Below are 22,733 nucleotides of genomic sequence, written 5' to 3' on the forward strand. Positions count from 1 at the left end.
TTTTATTTTACTCAGTCAGCCATATCACTACTCTTTTTTTTTTCATGAAAAAGGTCATAGCTGGGTAATCTATTTTCAGGCAAATTGTGTTTATTGTATTTTATTTTACTCAGCCATAACAATTTATTTTCTGTTAACCAACTTGCTGGCTGGCAGGCAGGCAGACAGCTACTCATAGACAGGCAGACAGACAGACAGCTACTCATGGAGAATTGGACAGTCAGACAGCTACTCATAGACAGGCAGACAGACAGCTACTCATGGAGAATTGGACAGGCAGGCAGACAGCTACTCATGGACAATTGGACAGGCAGGAAGGCAGACAGCTACTCATAGACAGACAGACAGCTACTCATGGACAATTGGACAGGCAGGAAGGCAGACAGCTACTCATAGACAGACAGACAGCTACTCATAGACAATTGGGCAGGCAGGCAGACAGCTACTCATAGACAGACAGACAGCTACTCATGGACAATTGGACAGGCAGGAAGGCAGACAGCTATACTCATAGACAGGCAGACAGACAGCTACTCATGGACAATTAGGCAGGCAGGCAGACAGCTACTCATAGACAGGCAGACAGACAGCTACTCATGGACAATTAGGCAGGCAGGCAGACAGCTACTCAGACAGGCAGACAGACAGCTACTCATGGACAATTGGACAGGCAGGCAGACAGCTACTCATAGACAGGCAGGCAGACAGCTACTCATAGACAGGCAGACAGTAAGACAGCTACTCATTGACAGACAGACAAATAACTACTCATGGACAGACAGACAGACAGGCAGGCAGGCAGGCAAAGAGCTACTCATGTTATGTTATTATAACAGCTACTCATGTTATGTGCAATAATTTGTGCAGTTATGGAAACAACTCTTTGTGTTTATGCAAGAAAATGTAACACATTTATGTGGCCCCTTGCCATTTTTGTAATGTGGCCCACAGGTAAATCTATTTGAGATTTTGAGTATCCCTGCTGTACAGTGCCACCATTATATCTTCATATATGGAGCTGACCTGTTCCGACTTTCCATATATTGACCTGACCTCATCAAACCCTGTACACTCAAGACACGCTTCATATATGGCCAGTACAGAATTCATTCCATATGTTGATCTGAAACCCCCCCCCCCCCCCCCATGCCAAAGCGCCAGTGCTCGCCCAACAGTCTGCTGTCACCCAGGCGGATATGTTGATCTGACACCCCATTCTGAAGCGCCAGCGATCACCCAGCAGTCTGTCACCCAGGCGGATATGTTGATCCGACACCCCATTCTGAAGCGCCAGCGATCACCCAGCAGTCTGTCACCCAGGCGGATATGTTGATCTGACACCCCATTCTGAAGCGCCAGCGATCACCCAGCAGTCTGTCACCCAGGCGGATGTGTGCACGCCTGAGGGCGAGAAGTGACATTGCAACGACACCAACCAACACAACCACACGTTTAGGATGTTTTTTTTTCTTTCTTAACAGCAACTTCTTTATTTACTATGGTCCTAATAGATCCAAGGAAATTACATCTAGCCACAAAAGATCACATGATCTTTTGAAGGTCGATGAGATCGGCTTGATAAGTAACCTACTGGGAATTATGGGTCAATTCCATTGGAAGCGGGTTCACTAGGGGGAAGCCACACTGAGTGTCATAGGTTCACTAGGGGGAAGCCACACTGAGTGTCATAGGTTCACTAGGGGGAAGCCACACTGAGTGTCATAGGTTCACTAGGGGGAAGCCACACTGAGTGTCATAGGTTCACTAGGGGGAAGCCACACTGAGTGTCATAGGTTCACTAGGGGGAAGCCACACTGCGTGTCATAGGTTCAATCATCAGTTTGTCACCTTCACATTCAGTAGATCCCATGATCTTGTGGTCAGATGTAATTTCCCGGGGTCTAGGAGGACTATAGTAAATAAAATAAATCGCTGCAAAAGTTTGTAAAAAAAATGTTTTATGCCACTAAAATTGTGAAAACAAAAGAAAGCAGCAAATGGAAAAAAAAAAACACATCTTTTACTTCCTCAAACCTAAAACATGAACCTTAGTTAAAAAAAAGAAAACGTTAAGTTGTCCTTTAACAAATGTTTGACTTTGAGGGAGAGCAGAGCCTCACAATATATTGAGAGGTAAAGATGATACACATCTCCTTGCTGTCGACACATGCAGACAGTTGAGTTACAGTTACAAGATTGACCACGCAGTCCTCGCCATATATACTAATTTACTGTTGTGTCTTGTGTGTGTGCTTCATAGACTTCCGTCCTCTGAATTCACCTATAGCTAAGACCCGGCCCCTCCCACTTGGACACTTTCCAGCCAGGCTCATTCATCCTAATGTAAATATCATGGATTTTACACTGGTAAATACTGGTTTAAAAATACATTTTTGGAACCAGACCTTCCAAAGAAAATTTCTTCCAAATCCAACAACATGGCCTACCATATGCGCTGGAAAAATATGTGCATGTCATTTCTTAAAAGAAAATGTTTTGTCATATAGGAATACTATTGGTGGAGAGGTTTGTCTAACACATGTTATGCTTATCTGTGATTGGACCATAGCAGTTTGGCTTAGCTATAAGTCAATTGAGGAAGAGTGAACACCTCCATGCAACAGTTCAGTTGGGAGTCATCTGCTGGAGCAAAGACAAGGCCTCAAATCACTGGTTCTCAAACGTTTTCAAGTCAAGGACCCCAAAATGTATATTTGGCTGTGAACCCCCCCCCCCCCCCCCCCCCAATCTGAAAATATTGTGCCAAAAATATTCGGAAAAAGAAATGCACGTAAAGTGCACAAAACCCAGCACACCATCTGCACTTGCAATAGGGTCAAAAATATTCCAAATGATTTTCTTTTTTTCTTGGTTTGTTTAAAAAAAAAATAGCCTATCTACAAGCTCACAATGTGCCACATAGTAATAGCGTTAAAGTTGTTGCTATATTAACTAATTATGCTGAGGACCCCCTGGAATCCCCTCAAGAACCCCTGGGGGTCCTTGGTCCCCAATTTAAGAACCAACAGAGCTTGAGATTAACAATCAGTGCAAAACAGTGATCAGACAACACCCTCATAACACATACAGTACAGACAAATGAGCGAGTGAAATAGCATCTTATATTTGAAGGTCTCACTAAAATAGAAATCCTATCGTTTTTCAACATTCATTCATTAAACAAAACAAGAGTTTAAGTTTGGTGGCATGTGTGGAGATGAAGATTAATTTGTTTTCATAGCTGCTGAAGTATTCATTTTTTTTAAACTCAAAAACTTGTGCAAACCCTCTCAGCAAAAAAAACGGCCTTCCAGCCAGCAAATGAAAAATACAGATTCTCCAACTGTGTGTACTGTGGACCATGGCTGTTTCTGAGATCCAGGTCATTGTCCCCTCCTCCCCAGAGCACTGCCAGGCCCTTATTCAGGGGGAAACACTAGAAGTATAGGGTCAGCATAGGGTCAGCGGTCTATTGTTCTCCAGGAGTTTATATACAGTGATGGTGGCCAGTAGCGGACTGGATAAATTAAATGGAACGGGGGGTTTGTTTTTTTATCTAAAGAGGCGGTACATGCGAGGCAGGCGTCCGTCCTTGCTGGACAGAGCGGCCTGGATGTGCTCGTAGGAGGGCAGCTCGGTCAGGTCTCCCAGGGCCGCCACGGCGGGTTTGCCACGCAGCATCTTGCTGGTCACTCGCTTGATGTCGCCGGCTGTAACGTTACCTGGAAAGACGAGACGTTATTGTTTTTTTATTGTTTTGTTTCCTCCCCACCCCCCCCCCCCTTTACCACTTTCAACCTGACGTCAGTGTTGATTTCATCGACTAAACTATGAGGAAAAATGTTCGCCGACTACCTTTTTTTCCACGGAGGAAAACTGAATAAACTAAGCTATGATGACTGAAACTATGACTAAATATTGACAATTTCGTCAACAAAATAAAAACTAGATTAAAATGTTAAGGAGGGACTCGTGGTCATTTCATGCTTCCGATCTACAAGCTCAACGCGACCGAGCCTTTTCTGTTGTAGCCCCCAAATTATAGAACGCACTCCCCTTCCACGTCAAATTGGCCCCTTCCACCGAGACTTTTAAATCTCGCCTAAAGACCCACCTTTATACCGTGGCTTTTAATCCCACTTGAGTTTCTTCGGTCCTTGTATATGTTTTGTTTCACTGCGACGCTGTTGCGTCTTGTGCTTTTCTGTGATGTGTCTCAGTTGTTTGTACTTTGTATTCTTGCTGTAGTTGTTCTGTGCGGTAGCTTTAGTGTATTTGTTTTTATTTTCTCCTGTACAGCACTTTGTAAACCCCGAGTTTTGAAACGTGCTATATAAATAAAGTGGATTGGATTGAACGTGTCACATTGTGAAGCGCTGTGAGCTTGGAGATTACCAATTCTTGGAGAGGACTAAGAATAGATGCCTGTGGACCCTGGTCAACTAAGTATATACCTAGGTGGTTACTATGGATGGGACTAAGAATAGATGCATGTGGACCCTGGTCAACTAAGTATATAGGTGGTTACTATGGATGGGACTAAGAATAGATGCATGTGGACCCTGGTCAACTAAGTATATAGGTGGTTACTATGGATGGGACTAAGAATAGATGCCTGTGGACCCTGGTCAACTAAGTATATACCTAGGTGGTTACTATGGATGGGACTAAGAATAGATGCATGTGGACCCTGGTCAACTAAGTATATATGTGGTTACTATGGATGGGACTAAGAATAGATGCCTGTGGACCCTGGTCAACTAAGTATATAGGTGGTTACTAGCTACAACTTGAACTAAGAATAGATGCATGTGGACCCTGGTCAACTAAGTATATAGGTGGTTACTATGGATGGGACTAAGAATAGATGCATGTGGACCCTGGTCAACTAAGTATATAGGTGGTTACTATGGATGGGATTAGGAATAGATGCCTGTGGACCCTGGTCAACTAAGTATATAGGTGGTTACTAGCTACAACTTGAACTAAGAATAGATGCCTGTGGACCCTGGTCAACTAAGTATATAGGTGGTTACTAGCTACAACTTGAACTAAACGTCGTAAACGAATGTTTGAGAGCCGAGACCGAACGTACCATCAAGGTGCGATGTTGACTCGCTCTACTGCCACGGAAGAAAAGCATGGAGCCTAAACTAGTTTAAATCATAGAATAACGCATCATGGGTTTTCTTTTACTCACTTATGAGGGTACACAGTTCGTGTGGCAGCTTTCTCTTTCCCGTGGAGAGAACCTGGCGCCCCACGTCCTCGAAAATAACCGGCCGTGACTCCAGGTTCATCATCAACATGGACTTAAGCTGTGTCTTGGCCCTCTCCAACTCCATCTGGATTTAGGCGTTTTCAAAACACGGACACAAAGCTCCGTTTTAGCATTCCATGAGAACAGTAAAGCATTTAGGCAACATCCATTAGTGTAGTTTTCCCTCTAGGAACCACGCCTCTTACCTCTCCTACTGTGCCGGTCATCTGAATGAACTCTCTGGTGATGATTTCCACCATTTCCCGTACCTGAATAGGAAGGTATGTTTATTTTTATTTTTTTCCTTTAAATTAAAAAAAATGGCACACAACACAAGGTCCTAGGCATGTAACGATTCACTCAACTCACGATACGATTCGTATCACGATACGAGGTTCACGATACGATGTTTTTTTACATGAGTCCTCTTCCCACCACTGACCGTTGTACATACCTGCCTGGGGTCTGCACTGGCGTGGATACACAGCAGGCCACTGTCCTCATAGCTGTGGTGGTAGGCGGTAGCGTTGTACATCCAATGATGTCTGGAAACAGTGTCAGTTCATTAACACACGAGCAGATTTGACTGAGAGACTGCCATTACGCAAATTCCAGCTTTTCACCAGAGGAGAAAAACTTTGTTTTCTCTCTCCAAAATGAGTTAATAGCAGAGGCAGACTCTTCACATACTGGAGCATGTCTGAAATAACTGTCAGAGATGAAATCGACATGTAAATATGAAATAAATGCTTAAATATGTAGCTATAGGTGTAATGTTAGAGACCACAGAAGTGAACCTTTCAAGCCTGTTTTCTCAGCTCGCCGTTTTCTGCAAGACATTACTCTATAAGCCATATCTTCAAAACTGGTGGGTCAAACTGAACAACCAATTAAAAAAATCCAATGGCAGTCTCTCAGTCAAATTTGGTCACACACAGTAACGCTCAGCTACTGTAGGGTAACAAGGTAGGCTCACTGGTGACTGCATCCACCTAAAGGAACTCAATGAACCCCCAACCTCCTTCTTTTTAACAAGGCATTTTTTCTAGTTGGACTTTTTTAACCTTGTATCAATTGTCCTTATTCTTATTTTAGTCCTTTAAAATAAATACTTCTGCATTTTCTTTCCCCCTCTCTTTTTCAAATGTTAAGTGTGTTATAAATACAATGTATTATTATTACCTATTGAGGACGTTCAGGTATAGACGGGTGAACATGCCCTTCCCAGGCCCTCCCGCTGAAAAGGAGCCGCCTCCACCCATCATCATGTTGAGCACAGCGAACGGGATGAAGTCTTCCTCCTGCCAAAGAGAAACAAAAAAACACCTGCATTGACTCTGGGACACAAAACTAAAAAACACCGGCATTGACTCTGGGACACAAAACTAAAAAACACCTGCATTGACTCTGGGACACAAAACTAAAAAACACCTGCATTGACTCTGGGACACAAAACTAAAAAACACCTGCATTGACTCTGGGACACAAAACTAAAAAACACCTGCATTGACTCCGGGACACAAAACTAAAAAACACCGGCATTGACTCTGGGACACAAAACTAAAAAACACCGGCATTGACTCTGGGACACAAAACTAAAAAACACCTGCATTGACTCTGGGACACAAAACCTAAAAACACCTGCATTGACTCTGGGACACAAAACTAAAAAACACCTGCATTGACTCTGGGACACAAAACTAAAAAACACCTGCATTGAATCTGGGACACAAAACTAAAAAACACCGGCATTGACTCTGGGACACAAAACTAAAAAACACCTGCATTGACTCTGGGACACAAAACTAAAAAACACCGGCATTGACTCTGGGACACAAAACTAAAAAACACCGGCATTGACTCTGGGACACAAAACCTAAAAACACCGGCATTGACTCCGGGACACAAAACCTAAAAACACCTGCATTGACTCTGGGTCACAAAACTAAAAAACACCTGCATTGACTCTGGGACACAAAACTAAAAAACACCTGCATTGACTCTGGGACACAAAACCTAAAAACACCTGCATTGACTCTGGGACACAAAACTAAAAAACACCTGCATTGACTCTGGGACACAAAACTAAAAAACACCTGCATTGACTCTGGGACACAAAACTAAAAAACACCTGCATTGACTCTGGGTCACAAAACTAAAAAACACCTGCATTGACTCTGGGACACAAAACTAAAAAACACCTGCATTGAATCTGGGACACAAAACTAAAAAACACCGGCATTGACTCTGGGACACAAAACCTAAAAACACCTGCATTGACTCTGGGACACAAAACTAAAAAACACCTGCATTGACTCTGGGACACAAAACTAAAAAACACCTGCATTGACTCTGGGACACAAAACTAAAAAACACCTGCATTGACTCTGGGACACAAAACTAAAAAACACCTGCATTGACTCTGCGACACAAAACTAAAAAACACCGGCATTGACTCTGGGACACAAAACTAAAAAACACCTGCATTGACTCTGGGTCACAAAACTAAAAAACACCTGCATTGACTCTGGGACACAAAACTAAAAAACACCGGCATTGACTCTGGGACACAAAACTAAAAAACACCGGCATTGACTCTGGGACACAAAACAAAAAAACACCGGCATTGACTCTGGGACACAAAACTAAAAAACACCTGCATTGACTCTGGGACACAAAACCTAAAAACACCTGCATTGAATCTGGGACACAAAACTAAAAAACACCGGCATTGACTCTGGGACACAAAACAAAAAAACACCGGCATTGACTCTGGGACACAAAACCTAAAAACACCTGCATTGACTCTGGGACACAAAATAAAAAACACCTGCATTGAATCTGGGACACAAAACTAAAAAACACCTGCATTGACTCTGGGACACAAAACTAAAAAACACTGGGAACTCTGGGACACAAAACTAAAAAACACCTGCATTGACTCTGGGACACAAAACCTAAAAACACCTGCATTGACTCTGGGACACAAAACCTAAAAACACCTGCATTGACTCTGGGACACAAAACTAAAAAACACCGGCATTGACTCTGGGACACAAAACTAAAAAACACCTGCATTGAATCTGGGACACAAAACTAAAAAACACCGGCATTGACTCTGGGACACAAAACTAAAAAACACCGGCATTGACTCTGGGACACAAAACTAAAAAACACCTGCATTGACTCTGGGACACAAAACTAAAAAACACCTGCATTGACTCTGGGACACAAAACTAAAAAACACCGGCATTGACTCTGGGACACAAAACAAAAAAACACCGGCATTGACTCTGGGTCACAAAACTAAAAAACACCTGCATTGACTCTGGGTCACAAAACTAAAAAACACCTGCATTGACTCTGGGACACAAAACTAAAAAACACCGGCATTGACTCTGGGTCACAAAACTAAAAAACACCTGCATTGACTCTGGGACACGAAACTAAAAAACACCTGCATTGACTCTGGGACACAAAACTAAAAAACACCGGCATTGACTCTGGGACACAAAACTAAAAAACACCGGCATTGACTCTGGGACACAAAACTAAAAAACACCGGCATTGACTCTGGGACACAAAACTAAAAAACACCTGCATTGACTCTGGGACACAAAACTAAAAAACACCTGCATTGACTCTGGGACACGAAACTAAAAAACACCTGCATTGACTCTGGGACACAAAACTAAAAAACACCTGCATTGACTCTGGGACACAAAACTAAAAAACACCGGCATTGACTCTGGGACACAAAACTAAAAAACACCGGCATTGACTCTGGGACACAAAACTAAAAAACACCTGCATTGAATCTGGGACACAAAACTAGAAAACACCGGCATTGACTCTGGGACACAAAACTAAAAAAAAACGGCATTGACTCTGGGACACAAAACTAAAAAACACCGGCATTGACTCTGGGTCACAAAACTAAAAAACACCTGCATTGACTCTGGGACACAAAACTAAAAAACACCTGCATTGACTCTGGGTCACAAAACTAAAAAACACCTGCATTGACTCTGGGACACAAAACTAAAAAACACCGGCATTGACTCTGGGACACAAAACTAAAAAACACCGGCATTGACTCTGGGACACAAAACTAAAAAACACCGGCATCGACTCTGGGACACAAAACTAAAAAACACCGGCATCGACTCTGGGACACAAAACAAAAAAACACCTGCATTGACTCTGGGACACAAAACTAAAAAACACCGGCATTGACTCTGGGACACAAAACTAAAAAACACCTGCATTGACTCTGGGACACAAAACTAAAAAACACCTGCATTGACTCTGGGACACAAAACTAAAAAACACCTGCATTGAATCTGGGACACAAAACTAAAAAACACCGGCATTGACTCTGGGACACAAAACTAAAAAACACCTGCATTGACTCTGGGACACAACTAAAAAACACCTGCATTGACTCTGGGACACAAAACCTAAAAACACCTGCATTGACTCTGGGACACAAAACTAAAAAACACCGGCATCGACTCTGGGACACAAAACAAAAAAACACCTGCATTGACTCTGGGACACAAAACTAAAAAACACCTGCATTGACTCTGGGACACAAAACTAAAAAACACCTGCATTGACTCTGGGACACAAAACAAAAAAACACCTGCATTGACTCTGGGACACAAAACTAAAAAACACCTGCATTGACTCTGGGACACAAAACTAAAAAACACCTGCATTGACTCTGGGACACAAAACAAAAAAACACCTGCATTGACTCTGGGTCACAAAACTAAAAAACACCGGCATTGACTCTGGGACACAAAACAAAAAAACACCGGCATTGACTCTGGGACACAAAACTAAAAAACACCTGCATTGACTCTGGGACACAAAACTAAAAAACACCTGCATTGACTCTGGGTCACAAAACTAAAAAACACTGGGAACTCTGGGACAACGCGGTTGACACAAAACTGCTCAAACCGGCAGCATTCCTTTTCGCGTTTACGATCCCGTCGGGAGCGGATGATATCGTTACGTCATGTTGTAGTCATTGTTTCGCGGTCATCAGGACGGAACCCTCAATCTGGAACTTAATTCCTCCTCAAATCGGAAGAGTAATTAATACCTTCCCAATAAAAGCGTGACTCGCACTGCGCCGCATCGATGCTTTTATTGGGAAGGTATTCTTCTTCCGGTTTGAGGGAAAGGATGTTCTGGTTTAGAGGGCTCGAGTCCGGCCTGATGACTACAAATCAATGACTAGAACATGAAGTAGCATAAGTAACGACATCATCGGCTCCCAACCAGGATTTCCTCCTACGAGGAAAGCCTGGTAACGCGAGGTTAACCCATTTTGGGCGGTTAGCGCCTTTTTGTGTTAGCATTATGTTATGCTTTAGCTATTGAAAAATAGCAGATCTACAAGCTCGTAGGTCTGCTATTTTTGAAAAATCGAAGAACCACTGACATAGTGTCATGATGTGTGTTCACTCACCAGGAAGGAGCAGCTCTCCAGGCCGATCATGATGTGTGCGAGCTCTGGGATGGGGGTGGGGCCGAGGCTCACGTCGGACATGTCCTTTTCCATCTAGGTGGTGATGAAAGTGAAACTTTTTAATCCATCAGAATTAGGCGTGCAGTTAATCACACTCATGTACTGATCCATTAGAAATTTAGACATAGATTTGTTCATATATAAAAACTAAGTAAAACAAACAAATTAGCTTCTGAATTTTTCAAAAAACATAATCGATAGAATAAGAAAAATAACCAATAGTTGCAGCCCTAATTAGAATCATTATTCTAACTGGAGGAGAATATGGCGAGGAGAATCTGGTGGACAAATCTGCAGACAAACCAGGGGTGGGAAACTTTGAAGATGGAGAGGGCCACTATAGTTTCAGTGTCACTCCAGACAGAGGGCCACTATAGTTCCACAGTCACTCCAGAGGGCCACTATAGTTTCAGTGTCACTCCAGACAGAGGGCCACTATAGTTCCACAGTCACTCCAGAGGGCCACTATAGTTCCACAGTCACTCCAGAGGGCCACTATAGTTTCAGTGTCACTCCAGACAGAGGGCCACTATAGTTCCACAGTCACTCCAGAGGGCCACTATAGTTCCACAGTCACTCCAGAGGGCCACTATAGTTCCACAGTCACTCCAGAGGGCCACTATAGTTCCACAGTCACTCCAGTGGGCCACTTAACAGTCACTCCAGAGGGCCACTATAGTTCCACAGTCACTCCAGACAGAGGGCCACTATAGTTCCACAGTCACTCCAGAGGGCCACTATAGTTCCACAGTCACTCCAGACAGAGGGCCACTATAGTTCCACAGTCACTCCAGAGGGCCACTATAGTTCCACAGTCACTCCAGAGGGCCACTATAGTTCCACAGTCACTCCAGAGGGCCACTATAGTTCCACAGTCACTCCAGTGGGCCACTTAACAGTCACTCCAGAGGGCCACTATAGTTCCACAGTCACTCCAGACAGAGGGCCACTATAGTTCCACAGTCACTCCAGAGGGCCACTATAGTTCCACAGTCACTCCAGACAGAGGGCCACTATAGTTCCACAGTCACTCCAGAGGGCCACTATAGTTCCACAGTCACTCCAGACAGAGGGCCACTATAGTTCCACAGTCACTCCAGAGGGCCACTATAGTTCCACAGTCACTCCAGACAGAGGGCCACTATAGTTCCACAGTCACTCCAGAGGGCCACTATAGTTCCACAGTCACTCCAGACAGAGGACACTATAGTTCCACAGTCACTCCAGAGGGCCACTATAGTTCCACAGTCACTCCAGACAGAGGACACTATAGTTCCACAGTCACTCCAGAGGGCCACTGTGGTTCCACAGTCACTCCAGAGGGCCACTGTGGTTCCACAGCCACATAAACAAACAAACAAATAATCCCACCTTCATGATGCCACCAGTGTACTGCGCTACGGACAGGTCAACGTTGGCGGGCGTGCTCGCTCCCCACGCCGGCGTGGCGCCCAGCAGGTACTTCCTGGCACACGCCACCAGCTGCTCGTGCTCGATGCCCACTCCCGCCAACACCATGCGCTCGGGACAATAGTAGCTGCTGAGGTAGTCGTGGAGCACCTTCCTGTCAATCTTGTCCACGTTGTCCACGGGGCAAAAGCGCGCCAGACCCACCGTGTTGCCTCGATATGCTGCCTGGAAAAAGAAAAAAAATCTTTGGTATCGTGACCAAAATACAGGCATGCAAACAGGCCCAAGGTGAAAAAGGTGACAGTGTGCGGGGCCAACGCTGTGCCGCGGGCAAAACCGCGGCGCAAATCTTTTAAGCGTTTATCGGTACTAAACCCACTTTGGGGGGGGGGGGGGGGGTGTCATGGGGGACAGTATATACTACACTGTACTAGCCCTCCTCCCGGCCTGTGTGTCTGTGTGTTAGGCTGTGCAACAGTGACACTTGGTGGTGAACAAATGCTATAACGCTATGTTTCGTGCTCGGACACAGCCAGGGACCCAGGGACACAGCCAGGGACAGACCCAGTGACACAGGGGCAGCCAGGGACAGACCCAGTGACACAGGGACAGCCAGGGACAGACCCAGTGACACAGGGACACAGCCAGGGACACATCCAGGGACAGACCCAGTGACACAGGGACAGCCAGGGACAGACCCAGTGACACAGGGACAGCCAGGGACAGACCCAGTGACACAGCCAGGGACACATCCAGGGACAGACCCAGTGACACAGGGACAGCCAGGGACAGACCCAGTGACACAGGGACAGCCAGGGACAGACCCAGTGACACAGGGACACAGCCAGGGACACAGCCAGGGACAGCCAGGGACAGACCCAGTGACACAGGGACACAGCCAGGGACAGACCCAGTGACACAGGGACAGCCAGGGACAGACCCAGTGACACAGGGACACAGCCAGGGACACAGCCAGGGACAGCCAGGGACAGACCCAGTGACACAGGGACACAGCCAGGGACAGACCCAGTGACACAGGGACAGCGAGGGACAGACCCAGTGACACAGGGACAGCCAGGGACAGACCCAGTGACACAGGGACACAGCCAGGGACACAGCCAGGGACAGACCCAGTGACACAGGGACACAGCCAGGGACACAGCCAGGGACAGCCAGGGACAGACCCAGTGACACAGGGACAGCCAGGGACAGACCTAGTGACACAGGGACAGCCAGGGACAGACCTAGTGACACAGGGACAGCCAGGGACAGACCCAATGACACAGTGACACAGCCAGGGACAGACCCAGTGACACAGGCACACAGCCAGGAACAGACCCAGTGACACAGGGACACCGCCAGGGACACAGGGACCCAGCCAGGGACAGACACAGGGACACATACTGTAGCTGTCTATAGTGTGGTTGAGTGGCTGCACCACTCAAAAATGACAGATGATTATTTACTAAATCAGTACAAATCTAGTCAGTATTGAGCAAGATGTTAACATTCATGTCCTGATAGTCATAGAACAATTAATTTACTCCAACAGGAGCACTAGCCCCTCGAGGAGCACTAGCCCCTCCTATATTCAGTAGATTTGTGTCCTAAATGCCATTGACAATGAATGAATTGTCATATATCGGCTATTTTTGTCCTACACAATCCTACACATTCATTGTCACAAAAATGACAATGAATGGATGATGTATGATGATAAGGGTCACTTCACACAGGTGTGATTTAAAGAAAGAAACTGGTCCAGCACTCACACTCCCATCTCAAAATCCCTTACAGTTACACTCTTCACATCATGTAAAATAGAAAATTATATTCACTGGCAAAATAATGAATTATAATACAAATAAAATGTTTTGGGATGGTTTAGTCAACAGGGTCAGTTTACTTCATTATTTTAGCCTTAGTCAATTTAAGACATGTAGAGTAACATCCTCTCCTTATTCAACAGTTGAGCTGCATGTTTTCGTTTTTAATATATCCATTTAGTATAAGCCCTGGCACGCACGCACACACACACACACACACACACACACACACACACACGCGCGCGCGCGTGCTTTATTTATTTACTCATACGCATGCATGCACACACACGAGCACACAGACAGACACACACACACACACACACAGCGAGAGAAACTGACGCCGGCGCGTCCACACCACAGACAGTATAACGCAAAGTGCTAACGTTGCTAATGCTAACTGTAGCAGCTAAACTAATGGATCGACTGGCGAGTCACAGACAGTGTGTCAAAATTCATGCCGAGTCCACACAAACAGGTTTTTTTTCCGCGGAGCGACCAGCGGCTGCGCACATCATGCCGCCCAGATGCAAGCAGAAATATCGCTCAGAATCATTAGTGACTCACGAGAGTAGTCTGTCAGATAATTCTCCGGGCAGCGAGCTCGGGCTTCACAGACCCCCTCACCCCCCCCAAACATTTTTTTAACGGATTTGCATGAATCACACAGGTCCTATATTTGGGATAAAAACGGCGATTTTCGCCGAAAAGCTACACTTTTGCATGTCTGAAAATACTGTTAGGGGTTATATTTATTTAGGCAATAACACACCAATATTCCATTCTACATCGTCTTGGTATTGTCACCTTTTCACTAAACTTCCTGAACTGCACGTTTCAACAATATACGTTTTATTAATATCCATTCATCAACTAAAATCAGAGTTCTGTATGACGTATAGGTTAAAGGGAATTATACAACAGGTCGTTTCGAGAAAGCAATCAGATTGGTCAAAAACGGCCAAAATGTTAGGAAGGGACTAGTGGACACGACATCCAGTACAAGTCATTTTACACTTGGTTGCATGCTGAAAGTAGCTGAAAATACAAGCTAACAATGCAACAGGCATAAGTTCCGCCATAGCAGTCCGAGACAGATTTAAATACATACCAAACCAGCAACTTTATTTTCAAAGTATTGTTCCAGCCAGTTTCATTTTCTTTGCCATGTAAATACTTTTTCCAGTTCAACAGTGATGTGCACCACTTCAATAGGAGACAGTCAAATCATTTACATCTCCCAAAGTTCCGTACTGGTCTGTGTCAGATACACGGGGGCCCAGCTATGGAACACCTATACAGCAATCTCATCAAATTCTACTTTATTGAAATAAAACATTTCAAACATAAGTTTAGGACCCACTTAATTGACCAGATCACTTAATTATATTTCTTTGTATCATCTATTCTTTTCTCTAATCATGTAGATAACCAAACATTCTAATCATGTTCTTGTTGTGTTTTTGTATTGTTGTTTTGTTCATGTTTTATATACTGCAATCATGTTTTCTGGATATTCTATAGCATTATAATTTATATAGGTAGAGGCCTCGTATAAGCCCCTTGGGCTTTTTTGCCTCAGCCTAGCACTTTACCCTTCTTATATTTATATGTTCACTGTGTTGTTTTTATACTGTGCTGAATAAATAAATACAAATAACCCTACCCCAAACCCTAACCTAACCCCACGCAGGAGGCAACGGGTGTTTTCGCATGTCGAACGTTTGGTGTCTCGGATAAGCGTGTGCACCCCACATGTCGCGCACGTTGTGAGCTTGTAGATCGGCTAATAGTCATTACAACGGCATCAAGGACCACCAAAACACATTTTAGTCGACTAAATCAACTACAGTAGATTTCAATCGACTAAAATCTTATGATATTTAGTCGACTAAAACATTCCAGGTGAATAAAATGTGACTAAAATCTAATTTTGCCGTCAAAATCAACAGTGATTCAGTAGACTTGACTCACTGCGTGGATCATCTCGGTCAGTAAGGGTTCGGGGTCAGGCCTCATGTTCAGGTCCTCAAGTTCAAAACGCACCGCCATTCTGGTCATCTCGATCTCCTCATCTACACACACACACAGATCGGGGAAAACAAGACTCATAATCACAGTGACTTGTCACAGACAGTGAAAATGTATTTAAAGCAGTGGTTTTCTTTCAACCCTTTATGTCAAGTCCCAGTGTTTATTTGATTTGATGACATTTAGCCTCTCAGACCCCAAAACTAAAGAATGCTTTGTTGTTGTCGTTGGATAAGATTTTGTCCACAACACCATGCTGTATAGACGTTGGTACTAGGCATGAAACGATATATCGTACATCTATATATCTAGCGATATTAATCCCGACGATATGAATCGATTCATTGAAATGAAATAAAAAATGTGAGCTTAGTCATATTCCATCATATTCAAGTGCTTTTGGAGAGAAATGATAGTCACTTTCAGTAGTAGAGCACTGTAGAGGGGAGCTATGTGTGTCTGTGACTGTAGAGAGGAGCTGTGTGTGTCTGTGACTGTAGAGGAGAGCTATGCGTGTGTCTGTGACTGTAGAGAGCTGTGTGTGTCTGTGACTGTAGAGAGGAGCTGTGTGTGTCTGTGACTGTAGAGAGGAGCTATGTGTGTCTGTGACTGTAGAGAGCTGTGTGTGTCTGTGACTGTAGAGAGGAGCTGTGTGTGTCTGTGACTGTAGAGAGGAGCTGTGTGTGTCTGTGACTGTAGAGGAGAGCTATGCGTGTGTCTGTGACTGTAGAGAGCTGTGTGTGTCTGTGACTGTAGAGAGGAGCTATGTGTGTCTGTGACTGTAGAGAGCTGTGTGTGTCTGTGACTGTAGAGAGGAGCTGTGTGTGTCTGTGACTGTAGAGAGCTATGTGTGTCTGTGACTGTAGAGAGGAGCTGTGTGTGTCTGTGACTGTGCCCAGCTGATGATGGTCGTTGATGCTCATCAAGGAAGGCAATTATGTTTCTGCACTGTCAAAGTGATGCTACTTCTTTTGCAATGTAGTTAAATTATATAATATTAAAAAAAAAACTGTAATTTTTCTTTAAAATATATTTTTGAATATCGTGAAAAATCTTATCGTGAACCTCATATCGTGATACGAATCGTATGGAGAGTTGAGTGAATCGTTACATGCCTAGTTGGTACCATAGGAGAGAGACCAGGCAAACGTTGATCAAACTAACAATTCTTCTAAATTCTTCTCTAATTGTGTAGACTTCTTGTGAAGAAAGTAAGTAATGCAAATGTTTGACAATAATTTTAAACTCTTGAAAAATGGGCCCATTTGGTTTCATGTTACACTCTCAAGAGTTAAATATCTAATAAGGGTCCATTTGGTTACCAACTCTCCATCATGTAGCTGTACTAGGGACTATTTTTGAACGTCTTCGAAAAGTATAAAATATGGCTTAATTAACCCATTTTGGGGGGGGGGGGACCCCTCTTGGTGTTTATAGCATTATGTCATGCTTTAGCTATTGAAAAATAGCAGACCTACAAGCTCGTAGCGCGCCACGAGCTTGTAGGTCTGCTATAAAGTCGTAAAAATGTGGCGCAAATCTTTGAATATATATTTCCGAGTGAACATTTTTAACTAAGATATTGGCTTCTGGGGGGGTCCCTGGAACACCATATTTTGAGATGGGGGGGTCCGTACCGTGGCCCAATAGGGATAATTCTGGGGGTCCTTGACATGAAAAAGGTTGAGCACCACTGACATATAGAAACATGGGTTTTTCAGAAAACGATTAGGATTTAGAAGCCTTTCTTTTTAATCGACCTCAGTCCAATATGTCTTAAAGTGGTCCAGACTGACCCAGGAGGCGGGGCTGCAGAACAGCGTCCGATAGAAGGCTGACCACCGTTTCTAGGCCCTTCACTTCCGCAGACACTGCATACATGGTGGTATCTCTGTAAAAGGAATTAAAATAATAATAATAAATCATTAATAAACGCTCCTCAAGCAAGTGGAAAAAGCTATACATTCTGTGATACACAATGAGTTTGTTAACCCATTCTGGGAGGGAACCCCTTTTGGTGTTTTAAGCATCATGTTATACTTTAGCTGTTGAAAAACAGCAGATCTACAAGCTTGTAGAACGCTAAGAGCTTGTAAATCGTGAAAATGAGGCGCAAATCTTTGGATATATATTCTTTCAGAGCGAACGTTTTTAACTCAAATCTTTGCTTCTGGAAGGGTCCCTGGCTGGAACAAAGTATTTTCAGATTGGGGTCCGGGGCCAAATACATATAATTCTGGGGGTCCTCGACATGAAAATGTTTGAGAACGACTGACATAGAAACATGGGTTTAACTTTTTTCAGAAAACCGTCAGGTTTTAGAATGCATTTGTAGAATCGTCCTTAAGGTCTAAATAATAATGTAGAAAGAGCGGTAGGGTAACATACCTGGATGTTTGGCAGTCACATATTCCGCCGTGTTTTTCCAGCGTGAGGAGGATCTCATCCTTACTGCCGTACTGAGCTGTGGACTACAAACGCACACAACGTCAATTCTATACATAGACAAGTTTTCATTTACCTTTGTTTGTTCAAATGCAATGAAGCACTGAGAAAACTGTTGCACCTTTCTTCGTCCTTTTTTTCAAACTTGACTACGGTAGCGGTGGTCTCAAAAACATAAGGGAAACTTTGACTGGAAAAGACTCGCTCACCGTATAGAAAATAGAAGTAAAAACTCCTTAGACTGAGACTGCTATATCAATCATATGTTCAAATGCAACCAAATGGACGGAGGCTACATTTAAGAATAAAATGCACACTTCACTTGGGATTTTATAGTACGAATGACCACAGATGATAGTGAACATTCAAGAGGAGGGAGAACAATGTGACCAACAACCGCTAATACTTACAGAAAAGGCGAGTTTCTCCAAGAAGTGTGCAATCCCACTTGGATACTTGGCCTCGTACCTGGATCCAGAGTTTACTAAAACTAAGACAGACAGAGAAGGTTGTCCCAATATAAATACATTATCCCATTTAGACGGCTGAGGACACATTTGTGTCACCTTTTAACCACTTTAACCATTATTTTAAACTTTATCTGTTGACAAATAGCAGATCTACAAGCTCATAGTGCGGCACAGAGTGCCACGCTACGAGCTTGTAAATCTGCTATTTTTTAAAAATCATGAAAATGTGGCGCAAATCTTTGAATATATATTCTTTCACAGTGGGCGTTTTTAACTGAAATATTTGCTTCATTTTGGGCGGGAACCCCTTTTGGGGTTAGCATTATGTTATGCTTTAGCTATTGAAGAATAGCAGATCTACAAGCTCATAGCGCGCCACCGAGTGGCGCGCTACGAGCTTGTAGGTCGGCTATTTTTTAAAAATCGAAGAACGACTGACATAGAAACATAGCTTTTTCTGAAAACTGTCAGGATGTAGAAGACATTTTTAGAATCTGATCTCAGGTCAAAATGGGTCGATCTACAAGCTGATCTACAAGCATGCAGTGCGTTGTGAGCTTGTAGATCTGCTATTTTCACCAGCTTGGGTCCCGGGGAAAACGTCAAATTTCTTTTTTGGGGTCACGGGGCCAAAACGTTTGGGAACTGCTGGTGTACAGTAACAACAGAACAAGCGACTTACTTCCAACCGTGCAGAATTGACCGAACTTATCCTGCGACGCAACTTTAAGGCCATTTTCCAACGTGGTGATCTTGGTCTCGTATTTCTCCTGCCCGTCCACCGATGCAAACACTGGCTTGGGGATGCCCGGCAGGGGCGTGGACAGGGAGATATTTGGGTACCCGGTACCACTGCTGTACTTTCTGTATGCCGCGACGCCAAACCTTTGAGAAGACATCATTTGACATAAAGTGACATGAAATAATTTCCTTCACCCATCAAATCGGTCACAGTTAACGCGGCGGGCTGAACGTCAAATCTCAAATGACAAAACACAAGAACGGGGCGGCCGCTGGCCAAGTGGTCCAGGCACATGCCACATAAATTACAGGCTTTGGGCTGACAGCGCGTCGCGTGTTCGAGTCCCGTTCATGACGACCTTTGCCGCATGTCTCTCCCCGGTCTATCTCAATAATAACGGCAGAAAAGCCAAAAACAAATCTTAAAAAAAAAAAAACATTTGCAACCCAATGAATGCATTGCGAGCTTAGTTGTAGAGCTTCCATTTTCACTTTTTGATGCACTACAAACTAAGAATAGGGTTTAAGTGATTAAATCTTAAAATGTACCAACACTGACTTCAAAGGCTGAAAGCGCTCATATGTGATAATATGCAGTGTGGTAAACTTCAACTTGTAAAGCATTGATACTTTAGTTTATAACTCCAGTCCACTACATATCAGAAGCAAATATTGTACTTTTAACAACTACAATTTTGTAGTTATGAAACAGATTTGTTATGAAATATAATGATTATAGGTTAAGCTACCAGCAGCACAAAAGTATTTCAAATCAACCCCACCTCTGGTGCAACCTTAAAGTAATTAAGACACACATGATGCATTTATAGTAATTACAATTCAATATAGTACCAGTTCACAGTGAAAGTAATTTGGCACTGTTAATGCCAAAACGTGTATACCTTTACTCAAGAAGTAAATATTTTGAATGCACGTCTATTTTATTGTGTTTCTACCGTTTTCCACTATTGCTTAACTTGTAAAGTACAGACTACAGTAGGTACACTTCCAGATATGCTAGTTTGACAGCTAGCTAGGTTAGCCTCATGCTAGCAGGCTGGCTGACAGGTGACCCAACAGAAGCCGACGGTTCAACGTGCCCGGCTGTGAGTCGCTACGGCATAACGGCATGAAAGGCAGCTAACTCCACCCGGTCAGTAAATCAGAGTTGTTGTTAACGTCAGCGGAATGAAGGCTTTATAGGTTTGTTACCTGTGGACACGACTCCAGGTTCTACACTTGGACATGTGTGTCGCCATCTTGGCTCCTTCTGTGACCACTGGAGACTAGAGATAGAGAACCAGAACGCGCATGTATGATGATGACATCATTCTGATGACATACATTATCAAACGCCTCCATAGACGGGAAGCAGCGGAGGACAAAAATGTCACTTTACTTTAAAAAGTTTATTTTAAACCAGTTGTTGCCGGTTCTTCTCAAAAATGTTAATAATAATATCAAATACTGTAGAGACGATTCCAGGCTATATATTGATACAGCTGTCAAGGGCTGGTAGGCTTGGGGGTGGGAGTCTGTACTCTGTAGGCTTGAGCCCCCGGTATGGATGCGGGTATCACTTTTTATATATATGATGAAGTATTATTGTTGTTGTTATATTATATTGTTATGAATATGAATATGTATATGTATGTATGTATTGTTATGTATATCTTACGACTATATGCCGTTGAGGTCTTACGGTCTGGTCTACAAGGCTTGGTAGGCTACTTAGTGCTTAGTGGTATGCCGGCGCTTCTGAGTATCTGGAACACTGGAGGTAATCTCTTCTGGTCACTGCTGAATCTCTGGAAAACTGCAATGATCTGTCTTCTTCTGCGCTATACTTTACTTTATAGGGTGACGTACGTGGCCTGACGTCACGCCACTAACCGTTTCCGTGACAACAAAAAAGTTTTGACCAATCTGTATGGTAGAGTATGACTATACCATTACGTTATAACTATAACAATTGCAGTGGCTGTATGATTATTAGGATAATGTATTTGGTCTCCCTTCCTTGCTGATCCTGTGATCTGGTAGGACACCTGCTGGTTGCGTTTGGCAAGTGCACGGTACCGCCTGAAAGCCTTATGTCAGTGCTAAAGACACTTATTTCTACCCCTATAGTGCAGTGGTTCCCAAACCTTTTCGTGTCAGGGACCCCCAAATTGACCCCCATTTGAAAAGATAAGCCAGGGTCCACGTGGTTCCATTTGTACACTCTCTGAGTTACAGACCCATAAGGGTCCATTTGGTTCCTAATTATATAGCTGGGGACCCCCTGGAACTCTCTCAGGAACCAGATGATGTATGATCATAAGAGCACCCCTCACTGAACACGGCCCACGGGTGTGATTCTATTTTTTTTTATCCATTGTTCTTGGAGTGATCTGGAAAAACCTTAAACATTTTAGTAACTTAGTTTAATGAATAATATGTAATTTGAGTCGATTGCAGTGGTTGGATTTGCTCTTCTGTTAGACATAGCCTAAGGTCATGTAGGACACCTACTGGCTGACACATGGTACTGCCTGAAAGATTAAAAAAAATGCCATATCTCCCCAACAATATATATTACAGTAATGTGTATCACTTTGTAAAAAAGGTCACTGGAATTCTCAAACATTTGTTCTCTTATGTGTTTAAAAAATATTTTTTTCTTTGATTTCTTCATGAAATTACCGAGAAGATAATTGAAATTTGTTTTTAATTCATGGGAACTTTGGCTTTTTAAATGTTTTTAAGTAATAATTAAAAACAAAATGTAGCAAACAAAAAATAAAGGGTCCAGTAAAAATTGGTCTGCCCAGTTTTGAGGACCCACGGCCCAAAACCCCAGAATAGGGCACTGTATGTGCGCGACTGTGCGTCCATGTTTGGTGTGGTCTTTTTGTGGGGGTCCCTCCCTCCATTTCACACCAGAAATGTAGGCCTAGTACATATTGGATGTCAAGATGTTCCATTCCACAATAACTTGTGAGCATGTCATTTGACAGTAAAATAAGAAA

General features: G+C 43.6%; 1 protein-coding gene across 1 annotated transcript; it reads right to left on the reverse strand.

Moving 5' to 3' along the window:
* Positions 1 to 3,105: 3,105 nt before the first annotated feature.
* On the reverse strand, positions 3,106 to 20,997 carry pmpca (peptidase, mitochondrial processing subunit alpha). The gene is made up of 13 exons (XM_080766353.1): positions 20,935 to 20,997; positions 19,664 to 19,866; positions 18,922 to 19,001; positions 18,455 to 18,537; positions 17,863 to 17,957; positions 16,010 to 16,110; positions 12,174 to 12,437; positions 10,743 to 10,835; positions 6,443 to 6,561; positions 5,715 to 5,805; positions 5,467 to 5,529; positions 5,201 to 5,345; positions 3,106 to 3,722 (listed from the first exon to the last, which is right to left on the reverse strand). The coding sequence occupies exons 1-13, from the start codon at positions 20,979 to 20,981 to the stop codon at positions 3,553 to 3,555; spliced, it is 1,554 nt and encodes a 517-aa protein (XP_080622479.1). The 5' UTR covers positions 20,982 to 20,997; the 3' UTR covers positions 3,106 to 3,552.
* Between the last annotated feature and the right edge of the window lie 1,736 nt (positions 20,998 to 22,733).

Source organism: Protomyctophum bolini (genome assembly GCF_963924005.1).
Source record: "Protomyctophum bolini genome assembly, chromosome: 6".
NCBI classification, from domain to species: Eukaryota; Metazoa; Chordata; class Actinopteri; order Myctophiformes; family Myctophidae; genus Protomyctophum; species Protomyctophum bolini.

Bases quoted from the DNA above. Each gene is read 5' to 3' on its own strand.
- pmpca (XM_080766353.1), bottom strand. From the start codon at position 20,981: ATGGCGACACACATGTCCAAGTGTAGAACCTGGAGTCGTGTCCACAG. The intron at 19,867-20,934 runs GTAACAAACCTA...GTCTTCTCAAAG, and splicing joins ACCTGGAGTCGTGTCCACAG to GTTTGGCGTCGCGGCATACA. The intron at 12,438-16,009 runs GTGAGTCAAGTC...TTCTTTTTCCAG, and splicing joins TGACCGAGATGATCCACGCA to GCAGCATATCGAGGCAACAC.